Here is an 11,830-nt window from a genome sequence, read left to right on the forward strand (position 1 = left end):
TGTCTTTTGATGGGAGCATTTAGTCCAGTGACATTTAAGGTAATTATTGGTAGGTATGTACTTATTAACATTTTATTACTTGTTTTCTTCTCTGTTTATTACTTCTTTTTGTTTCTTCCCTTTGTTTCTTTTTGTTTCCCTTTTTGTTTCTTCCCTTTGTTTAGTAGTATACTTGTGTTCCTTTACTTTTAGTTTTTATGTATCTATTTTAGGTTTTTGATTTGTGGTTACCATGGGGTTCATATATGTTGATCTATAATTATATCTACTTGTTTGAAACTGGCTGTCATTTAAGTTCAAACACATTCTAAATGATCTACATTTTTCACTCCCTCACATTTTGTGTTTTTCATGTCATATTTTACATCTTCATGCATCCCTTATCTGTTTGTTGAGTTATAGTTGCTTTTACAATATTTTGTCTTTTAATCTACATACTGGCTTTTTAAGTGGTTGATCCTCAATCCTTGCTATATATTTGCCTTTCCTAGTGGGATTTTCCCTTTCCTATAGATTCTTTATTCTTTTCCAATTACAGGAGACCCTTGAATATTTCTTTTAGGGTAGGTTTAGTATTGCTGAGTTCTTTTAGTTTTTGCTTGTCTGAGAACTTCTTTATCTCTTCTATTCTAAGTGGTAATCTTGCTGGATAGAGTATCCTAGGTTGCAAGTTTTTCCCTTTCAGCACTTTGAATATATCATGCACTCCCCTCTGGCCTGCAACGCTTCTGCAGAAAAATCAGCTGATGGCTTTATGGGAATTCCCTTTTATATAGCTCTTTGTTTTTCTCTTGCTGCTTTTAGAATTCTCTCTTTAACTTTTGTCATTTTAATTATGATATGCCTTGGTGTGAGTCTGTTTGGGTTCATCTTGTTTGGGACTCTCTGAGTTTCCTATACTTGGATATCTGTTTCCTTCTTCAGTTTTGTGAAGTTTTCAGCCATGATTTCCTCAAATCCATTTTCTATCCCCTTCTGTCTCTGATCTCCTTTTGGGACTTCTATAATGTGAGTGTAGGTATGCTTAATGTTATCTCAGGGATCTCTTAAATTGCTTTTATTTTTTAAAATTAGTTTTTCTGTCTGCTGGTCTGATTGGGTGATTTCCATTATTTTATCTTCCAGATCACTTATTCATTCTTCTGTATCACTTAATCTGCTATTCATTCTTTCTAGTGTGTTTTTTATTTCAGCTATTGAATCATTCATTTCTGATTGGGTCTTTTTTATATTTTCTAGTTCCTTGTTAAAATGTTCACTGTTTATATCAATCCTTTTCCCTAATTCAGTTAACCTTATTATTACAAATGTTTTGAATTCTTTATCTGGTAAATTGTTTATTACTATTTTATTACTTATTTTTTCAGGGTTTTTCTCTGTCTTTCAATTGAGAGTAGTTCCTCTGCCTTTTCATTTTACTTGACTTTCTCTGCTTCTGTGAATTTAGGTAAAACAGTTACTGATTGTGTTCTTAAAGGGGGGTTATTATGTGGGGGCATCCCTGTGTGGGCTGCATGTATCGTTGCCTTGGGTGGGAGAGCTGGATTGAGGTCAACCCAAGTCATATTTTTCCTCAGGGTTTTCCGGCAGCTATCCCCTTGGTAAGGGGTGGGGCTGTAGATATAGGGGCTAGAACTGGTGCTGTGTATGAAGTAGGACTCCCTCTCTGCTCAGTGGCTGTCACTGCCCTGTTAGGGGTGAGGTCTGATCTCAAGTTGCTGGAGCAGAAGCCCTGGAGGTTGGACCCGAGCTGGCTCTGCTCCCTTTAAGTGTGTGTTTTTCCCTCTCCCTGTACCGGGACCCTTGTCACAGAGGGGGCAGTGCTGAAGTAAGTGGGGTCCATGCACTGACAGTGGTCAGATGTGATGCTTGTGGAGGCACCCATGTCTTTGCTCAGACGCAGCCTCAGGTGCAAGTCCCCTTTGCCCCTCACAGCTGATCACTGCCCCCAGCCTCTACCACCCCTGCCCTGTGGCTTAGCCACTCTGCAAGGCTAGCAGGAGCCATGTGCCCTCTTGATGTGTATCAGGAGGTGAGCTGTGGTGGAGGAACTGCTGTCAGAGATCTGGGTGGCTTCTGAGGAGCCGCTTGAGTAAACACCAGCTGTGGCCACCATCACCCCACCCGGGCTCCACCTTGGGACTGGGTTGCCTCTGTGTCCCACCTTTGAGTCTTTCCTTGGTCATGGGTGCCTCAGATCCAGTGCCATGCTGTGGCATGGGGGTAGCAGGGCTGGAGGTCAGGCTGGGCACACGGTGAGGCGGTTGCGGTTGCAGGAAACCTGGCTGCCCTGAGCAGACGTCTCTCCGCCCTGCCTGGGGGTAGTCAGTGCACCTACGCTCCTCAAGGGCAGAGTCCAGGGTAGCCCTTCTGTTTGTCCTAGTGGTCCTCCAACCAGCTAAGGGGGCTTGTCTCCCCTGTGTAGGACCCCAGCCTGGGGTGCCCAGTCTGTGGCTCGAACTGCTCACTCCCCAGTGCAGGTGTCCGCCCGTGTAATCTCCCTTTTCCTCCCATTCCTATTGCAGGGGCACAGGTCCCAACCCGATTGCTTTCCTTCTCTTCCTGCCTGATTCTCTGTGTATCTTTCTTACAGCCTTGGTTGTATAGGAGTCCTTCTGCCAGTTTTCAGAGAGCATTGTTTCACATGGAGATGTGTTTTTGATGTGTTTGTGGGGGAAGGTGAGCCTTATGTCCTTTTACTCTGCCACCTTGATCCCTCCTCCTGAAATACTTCATTTTTCATGTTTGTGCTTTAAGCTTAGTGGTAACTACTGTTATTTGACTTTCTGGATACAAGGTCCAGTAAGGTCAGTGTTGTACTCACTTACTGTTGGGGTTTCAGGAGATGGATAAATAGTCCCTTCTCTTCCCCACCCCATCAGACCAGTTGAGAGATGGATAGATTCTGACAAGTGGAGATCAAGGAGGTTGGCTTTATTGCTGATAAAACGTAGGGGATTGTTGTTACCTGGGCAGGCAGCCAAACGGTCTTCCTAATGCTACACCCTCAAAATGAACTTATACACCCAGTCACTGGCAGAGGTGAAAAGCCTCACCCATGGAGACCTGTCCATGTGGAGCAATAGTACAGGGGAACGAAGGAGCACCCTGGGCGGGGGATGCTGACCCCCTTGGAGGGAGGAGTGAGCTGAGCATGCCATTTCTTCCCCTAAACTCACCAGTCAGATAACTGACTGTTCTTCCCATGGGGAGAGGGGAGGTGGGGTGGGGTGATGCTGGATATGCCCCCACTGTAGGTTCCTCCACATGGAAGTGTAAGGAGAGTAAGTGGTCTTTGGTCCCATCAACCTGGGAGACACCACCAAGTACACTGGTGCTTCAGGTCTATGGTTAGTCTAGTACTTAAGTATCTTATGCTGAATTGCTTCCTAGATAATCAAAAAGGCATCTATGCATGTACAGTATTCTCTTTTTCCCAACAGGCACTTGAACTGCTTATCAACATAAATTCATATCACAAAGAGGAAAATATGATTAACAAATAACAACAATAAAATAGGGCAAAAAGGGACACAAAGTCACATAGTAAAGAAGGAGGACGGGACTATATTAATTCTTCATGGAAAAACAAAGTGGAATTTCCCATAGGACCCATTTAGTGAATAATGTTCTTAAAAATTTCTAACAGATAAGGTTTTGTTTTTTTTTTTTTTTGCAGTATGCAGGCCTCTCACTGTTTTGGCCTCTCCCGTTGTGGAGCATAGGCTCCAGACGCGCAGGCTCAGCGGCCATGGCTCACGGGCCTAGCCGTTCCGCAGCATGTGGGATCTTCCCAGACCGGGGCACGAACCCGTGTCCCCTGCATCAGCAGGTGGACTCCCAACCACTGTGCCACCAGGGAAGCCCCCAAGGTTGTTTTTAAAATAACACCCCTAAATGAAAACTAGGGTGACCAACTGTCTTGGTTTGCTCAGGGGTGTCCTGGTTTTACACTGAATGGCCCTTGTCTTGGGAAACCCTCAGTCCCTGGCAAACTGGGCTGGTTGGTCACTCTAAATTGAAACTGAGAACATAAAACCAAGGAGCAAATTAATTACCCAAAGGACAAAGTTAATAGAGTCCAGGTAAGTAGCGAGATTCGAGGCTAGAACCTAGATGAGCAGAGAGATGCCTTGTTCACCCACCCACCAGCATGATCTGGTCTAGTGTTAGGAGTGTGGGCTGTGGGTGAGACAGACCTAGGTTTGAATCCTTGCTCGGCTTTTAGCAGACGATCTTATGCAAGTTACTTAATCTCTTTCTCCTCTCTACCTTGGTTCCCTTATCTGTAAGATAAGTTGGCTTTAGTACTTACCCTCTAGGGTTGTAATAGGGATCAAATGAGAAAAGCCACATAAAATGATTAGCTCAAAAAAAAGATTAGCTCAGTGACTGGACTTGGTTGGCCTACATAGTATATATTTAACATTTCATCAGGAGATTTCTCATAAAAGCCTGGATTTCTGACTTTTCTAACAAATGAGCAGGTCTTCCACTGGGGAGGAGAGCTGAATAGCAGATGTTCCCTTTAGAAGGAGCATGTACTCTCCTGGAAAACATGGCCCTGTTTGGCCCTCTACTTCATGTGCTTGGTCCTTTGGGACCATATGATTTCCATCCCATGTTATAAGCCTTTGCTGCTTAGAGTGTTGTCCAATCACTGGGGGCTCGTTAGAAATGCAGGGCCTAAGGCGTCTTGCACTTGAATAAGATCCTCCTGTGGTACTTACAGTGAAGTTTGAGAAAGCACTGTTACAAACCACCAGAGCATTATTCCTAACCACGGTGAAGGTAGAGATCATCTGGGAAATTTTTTGTTTGTCTGTTTTGTACCTATGTCCAAGGCCCAAGCCAGACTTACCGAAATCAGAGTCCCTGATGTAGAGTATTTAGTCTGTCAAATTAATGCAAGCCACAAGATTTTGCTGTGCATATTTGAGAAATATGGCATTCAGTTTAGATGTAGGAAAGCTAATTATGTTATCCTGTTGGGGTCTTCAGATAGAACAAGTTCTAAACAATGACAGCTTTACAATCTAAATATATTTCATGTTGAAATTCTGCCCATCAAAGGATCTGATTGTAACTCGCTCAGTGAAGCATGGTTGCAGGTGGACTGACTTTTGGGAAGATGTTGCAGTTTGAAGGAGGTGTGTGTTAGTGTGTATCATTACTCGTACCACCTGAACAGTTTGAAGGGAACTAGATTGTTTTGAGAAAGTTTTCATTGTTGTACTATAGTCTTACTGGTTTGCAGTGGAGGCAGTGAGATTCTGAAAATAATACTACTACTAGCTGACTTTTTTCTTTTCCACTAAAAAATATTTTGTCTTGTTCTCAGGGATGTTTAACTCATCATTGCTTTGATGGAGTTCTCTTTCTCTCAGTGTGTGTCTTCAGGCCTCCTAGTTATTATTTGTTAAATTACTTTTCCAAGGCTACTGATTGCTTCTCAGATGCTCTTAGTAACTTAATCAACCCTCCAAAGTTTCTTTGATCAAAATATCAGAGCTGCCATGTTAGAAATTCCCAGGGCTAATTCCTGTTTTATATAAGACCTTAGTATATAGTAAATTTATATCTGATGAATTTATCTTTTCAAATTACTTTCATTTCCTTTAACTCAGTTCTTCTTCAGGTAGACTTTTCATATAAACATTTGCCGCTGATTATTTTCTCTACTATAAAATATCACTTTCTCTAACTGTTTTGTTTAGTAGTATAAAATGAACAATGTTGGAGAGCTTTGATGTTTAACTGTAATGAACTTATCACTTTATCAGGTATTGGGAACTTCTGATTCCATTGCTTCATTCAAATTGAGTGAAATGAAAAAGTTACTGAAGATCATTACTGTAGACTAGATCTATGGACCAGTGGTATTAGCATCACCTGGGAGCTTGTTAGAGCTGCAGAGTCCCAGACCTACCGTATCAGAGTCTGCATGTTAACAGGATGCCCCCAGCAGTTGATTTGTATGCACAGTAAAGTGTGAGAAGATCTGAATTAGATGGTTTGCTAGTCACTCTATTTTAGGATTATAAAAATACCAGCATATGTGGTGGTGGTGAAAATAATGTCAGAAAGTATCTTCTTTTCCATCTGCTCAATCCCTGCTTTATCTTCTTGAATTTCATTTTAATGAAGGTCACTACCTTTTCTAGATTGTCTTCTTATCTCCCCAACCGTCCCTGTTGTCCTTCTTGTGGGTAACCTTTCTCTTAAGCACTGAGAGCATGCATGTCCTAGCTTGAGTTCTCTACTCTTTCATGGTTAGTATTTTATTTGGAGACACACTTAGCCAGTATGGGATCATCTGTGCTTTGTGTACTTTTGATTTTCAGAACTCTCTCCTTGGCATCTGCCTCAGGTCCACCTGGCATGTTAAGCTTGACTGAGTCCATGCCTTACACCATGCTTCTTACCTCTGACTGCACATTAGATTCATCTGGTGAGATTTAAAAACAGGTTAATGCCTCGGTTTCATTCCAGAATTAAATTGATTTCTAGGGGTTGGCTCTGGGCATCTGTATTTTTTAAAGTCAGTTCTGAGGATGGGGTCTGGGTGATTCTGTTGTGTAGCTATGATTAAAACCACTGCTCCAGGGCTCCATTGTATTCATTCATGAAGGATGCTGCTCCTAGGTTATTAGGTGAGTAGGACATGATCACTGCTCTGAATTATTTCATAGGCTACTGATGAAGGCAGGCACTTAAGCAGATCATCGCAGCATAGTGGGACAAGTAGAATATAAGAGCTTCCTGACAAAGTATTTGACAACACTAGAGGGAATGATGAACACTGGAGAGACGGAGAGGTGGCATTTGAATTGAGCCTCCAAGGATGAGTGGTCATTTACTGGGTGGGCAAGAGGGAAAACACTCCACAGAGAAGGACGAGCACTTATGAAGGCGAGGGGCTGTGGTCTTATCATCGCTCATTGCATGTGTGGGCTACTGAGGTGCACTTCTCATCCATCCCACCTTCCTCTACATCCTGTTTACTGTTTCTTCTCCATGCATTGACACTATCACTACATTTCTCACTTTACTCTCTGAAACTCCAAATCATTTACCCTTAATTATTAGGTTGATTTTTAAAATTACAGCTTTATTGACATCTTTTTTAAATACCTGTGTTAGTTTCCTGCGGTTGCCACAACAAATGATCACAACAGAAATTTATCATCTCTTAGTTGTGGAGGCCTGGAGTCTGAAATCAAGGTGTCAGCAAGGCCACACTCTGCTTGGAGGCTCTAGGGAAGGATGCTTCCTTGCTTCTGCCACTTTCTCAGGCTGTGGACATTCTTTGGCTTCGTCGCTTTGTGACCACATCCCTCCCGTCTCTGACTCTGTCTTCACATTGCCTTCTTCTCTCTCTGCGTGTGTCTCAAATTTCCCTCCGCTTTTCTCTTAAAAGGACATTTGTTAATGAATATAGGGCCCACCTGGATAATCCAGGATGATCTTATCACAAGATCCTTAATTAAGTATGTCTGCAAAGACCCTTTTCCCAAGTAAGATAAGTTTCATAGGTACCAGGGATTAGGATGTGGACATAACCTTTTTGGGGCCACCGTTCAACGATACCATACAATTCGGTGGGTTTTAGTATATTCACAGAATTGCGTATCCATCGCCACTATCAATTTTGCATCATTTTCCTTACCCCAGAGAAAGACACTGTACCAACTTGCAGTCACTCCCCATCTTCTCCCAACCCCCCAGCCGTAGGTGATCACTAATCTACTTTATGACTCTATGAATTTGCCTAGTCTGGACACTTCATATAAATGGAATCATGCAACATGTGGCCTTTTGTGTTTGGCTTCTTAGTATAACGTTTTCAAGGTTCATCCATGTTGGAGCATGTATCAGTACTTTACTCTTTTATTGTTAAATAATATTCTTTTGTGTGGGTTTACCACATTTTCTTTATTCATTCATCAGTCGATGGACATCTGAGCTGTTCCTACTTTTGGGCTGTTATATGTATCTTGGTGTGCACGTTTTTAGGCGGATGTATGTTTTCATTTCTCTTGGGCACATACCTAGGAGTAGAATTGCTGGGTCTCTGGTTACCTTTTGAGGAATGGCCAGACTTTCCCCAAGCCCCTGCACCATTCACATTCCCACCAGCAGTGTGTGAGGGTTCCAGTTTCTCCTGATTCTATTTTATTGTCTTCTTTTATTTGGTGCTGTTGTCCGTTCTGCCTTTTCTGATAACATTCTCGCTAAGAAGAATATTTCCATTCCATTTCTATTAGAGTCACAATTTGTTTCTCACATTAAAGAAATGAAAGGTGATTAGTTCTAATCTACCCTAACTGTAATATTTACATTTACTTTTGGTTTCACCCTGCTTCCCAGAAACTTAGTACAAAGAAAAAATGCCTATCTCCAAATCCAAAACCATTTTAGCTCTCAAAACCCAAAAAACTCTCCCTCAGCTATAAGCTCAATGAAGGCAGGCACCTTATCTCTCACTTTTTCTTGTAAATTTTGTATGCAGCTTGTGGTGAGCTGTCCAATATTAAATGAGAATGTGATTATTGTCTCATGTGTAAAAGGATTTAATGTTTTATAGGCTGATGGTTTTTCTTAATTATGCACAGATTTCTGACATATTTGGTTATTGTTTTTAACGTGCAGATGAACAGGAGACTGAAGATGTAACAGAAGAATGTAAAGAATCTTAAGCAAAGACTTGCTGGGGTGTGCTTTTAAGAAAGCTGGTAAATTAAATTAAATCACATTTTTTCCAAATTCTTTGAATTCAATGAATTCATTATAGAGACCATTCCTCAAATGATGATTTTAATGTTTGGATTCTCTCTTTCTGGATCACATTTCCTTGATATTTTTGAGACTCGTGGTATAATTGTTCAGTGGTTTTTCCTCATCGAAATTCCTGGGAAAATTTTTTATTGCTAAATTTGCAACATCAGGGATACGTTATAGAAACCAACATTTATGTATGTGTGCTACGTTAAAACTAGTTGAAATGCTATGATTGTTTTGTATTTGATTTGATACGTTGCCACTTTATTGTGATTTAGACAGATTTGATCACCATGAATTGTAGCTTTGCCCCTGCTTTCCCTTCTTTCCTCCTCTCTAATGCCTGTTAAGTAAGTACAACTTGCCGTGGAGAGAAATGAATTTTCTCAACAAAGCAATGTTAGGCTATCCTTGCTATCTTATTAGTAATGGTACTTTTCATAAGCAGAAGTTTGACTGAATTATTACATATATTATATTTAGTTATTTTCTTTCAGAGTTTGCCTTTTACAATGCAGCAAATAAAGATCAGCTACTTAAAAAAAAATAACCTGTGGTACTATTTGAAGAGAGAGGGTTTGTTAGTTACAAGTGAGTAGCCTGGATTCATGAGAACATTTTATGTCAACACTCCGTATGATGAATTGGCATTAGAACTAGAAGTCCAATTTATTTCTGATTCTAAAAAAAAAAAAAAAAAAAAAAGAGCTATTGTGCAGTATTTAACAAAATTTGGAATAATGTATATGTAGCATTATTATTTTTCGCTCGAATGTTTTCATCTACTGATATTGGATAATATTAGTGATTGCTTACGTCAAGTTTGCTTGACTTTTTAAAGTGAAGACTTCTATAGCTACTGTTTTCAGAAGAATTGATAGGCAATTTCTTTTTCTAGCCTTTTTCAGTTTATATTAAAACAGCAGTGGTTCTTGTTGATGTTAATGTGCTACAGTGTAATTTGTCTTGATGCTAAGAGTTTTGCCGTGGGTTGCCAGCAGAGGTTAAAAGTCATGATTTTGGACTCTCATAGGAGTGACATGTGTGGCATAGGGTTTGGGTCAGAACAATCAGAGGAGAGAGGTGGTATGGATGGGGATTTGCAGTGGTGATAGAGAGGAGCCATTTTTGCCCATAAGCCTTTCAGAGGAGTGGGGCTTTCTAAACCCATGTGCTTCTGGTGTTTGACATGTATGTGTATGTGTGTGAGAGAGAGAAAGAGAGAGGGAGAGGGAGGGAGAGAGGGAGAGCAGGAAAGAGCGAGAGAAGGGGAGAGGGAGGGAGATGTTGGAGAGAGAGCTTATGCCTTTGTAAACTGTTCCTGCAAATGGTATTTGCGGCAGAGTGAATCTTTATGTTACAAGAGTTTAAGAGAAGGAAAGGAAAACAGAATGATTTTAAGTAGTGAATTTTACCATTGAAAGAGGTGACACCATTCCATAGCATGTCAACTGAAAGTACCTCTAATAAGAACTGGCAAGCTGAATTTGTATAATATATTCAACATGAAGGCTCCAGATTAATATATTCAACATGAAGGCTCCAGATTAAAAAAAAAGAAAGGCCCTGATAGGGAAAGAAAATGTTATTAAAAAATAAGTTTTTATTTTAAGGTTCCTTTTAGACCTGAGTGTTTGCCCCAGAACAAGATAGAGAAGAAAAGATATAAAAGAGCAAGAGCTAATTCATTTCAGGAATGAATTTAGGATCTTAAAATTTGAGGTTTTTCTACTTATGACTCCTCAAGAAAATTACTGGCATCACCTTTATTGTAAATTCCCAGAGGACCTAAAACTGCCGTCCTATCCAACTCTTTGAAATGCATGACAATAAAATAGAAGGAAAAAGCTATACCCCGATGGCATAATTTTAATTTTTAACACATCCTGTATTTTAGTACAACCTGATACGAAGGTCAGTCTTGGAGTGAATATGCAGCATGCCTGGGAAAAACCTCCTGTTTCCAGACACTTTTATCTGTCCCATCTTGATATTTTGAGTTACTTTTGTTCTGTTACTACTTAAAAGTGAATTAGAATTCTCTCCCAAGACTTCACACGTTGAGCTGCTCAGAGAGTGAATGTCATGTTTCAAAGAATTATTTCTTTCAAATCAGTTTTCCAAATTTTATAACTATTACCAACACCTTCTAGTTCCTGACTCTTCACCTGGATACCATAAAATGATTTGGCAATTTATACTTATATAGGACTATGCTACCCTAGATAGATGTTTCTAGAATGGGAGAGAAAGATCAACAAGGAAAAAGAGTCTGTCTCACTCAGCCAGTCCTTTTTGTTTTAATAGATCTCAAAGCGAGACCTTTAACCTACTCATAAATTTTTTTATTCTACCTGTTCTTATTAAAACTAAAAATTGGCCAGTATTCTACATTCATGGTTAGCCCACCTGAAACTCAAGTTCTGCTTATTGTAAGGCATTGGCCTTCTCTTCACAAAATAATTTGATTTTTTACATGTATATATGTTTTTAGGATTTCGTCCAAATTCGACCTGTCTCTGTAGTCATCCGTTTTTGACCAAAGGTATAGTCGTTCTCCAAAAAGTGTTACCTGTAGAGTTTGACCCAACTTTTCGAGGACAGTTCTTCCTCCGTTAACGTTTCTAAAGCTTCTCCACAACGTGCAATGGTGTTGCCCACCCAGTGCCCTCATTCATGGCTCAGAAGATGTAGCTGTGAATTCTGTGTGCTTCACTCCTGTTTTCCTTTTTCATTGTTTTTAGAAACAGAACTGGACTTTGAAAAGGATTCAATAAATGACATTTAGTGACACTGGTAAAATATGAACTTGTATCCTTTTGGGTCCCACATCTCGGGGGGACATTTCTCATTGCTGTGTTTTTAATATGACAGGTTAATTTTTGTTTTGTTCTTCTATTCCACAAATCCAGCAAATATGTCATCTAAGCAACTCAGTCTTCCTAAATCGTATAGGAAATATGAATGTTCCTGTTACTTACTGTGTTTTCTTTTTGTATATACTCTATTGGTTTGAGGATGGAATTTACCCATACCTCATAACATAAAG

At 40.3% G+C, this 11,830-nt stretch overlaps 1 protein-coding gene across 3 annotated transcripts in view; it reads left to right on the forward strand.

Moving 5' to 3' along the window:
- The window catches only part of FSIP1 (fibrous sheath interacting protein 1), a 200,784-nt gene extending 188,959 nt beyond the window's left edge, over nt 1-11,825 (forward strand). For 2 of the 3 annotated variants that reach the window (XM_030843050.2, XM_060293580.1), the window contains one exon: nt 8,653-9,409. In XM_030843050.2, the coding sequence (XP_030698910.2) occupies nt 8,653-8,699 (47 nt within the window). In that variant the 3' untranslated portion in view covers nt 8,700-9,409. Of the gene's footprint in view, nt 1-8,652; nt 9,410-11,275 lie in introns of those variants that run through there. The other variant, XM_060293579.1, reaches the window with a different exon arrangement.
- The last annotated feature ends 5 nt before the right edge of the window (nt 11,826-11,830 follow it).

Source organism: Globicephala melas, chromosome 2 (genome assembly GCF_963455315.2).
Source record: "Globicephala melas chromosome 2, mGloMel1.2, whole genome shotgun sequence".
NCBI classification, from domain to species: domain Eukaryota; kingdom Metazoa; phylum Chordata; class Mammalia; order Artiodactyla; family Delphinidae; genus Globicephala; species Globicephala melas.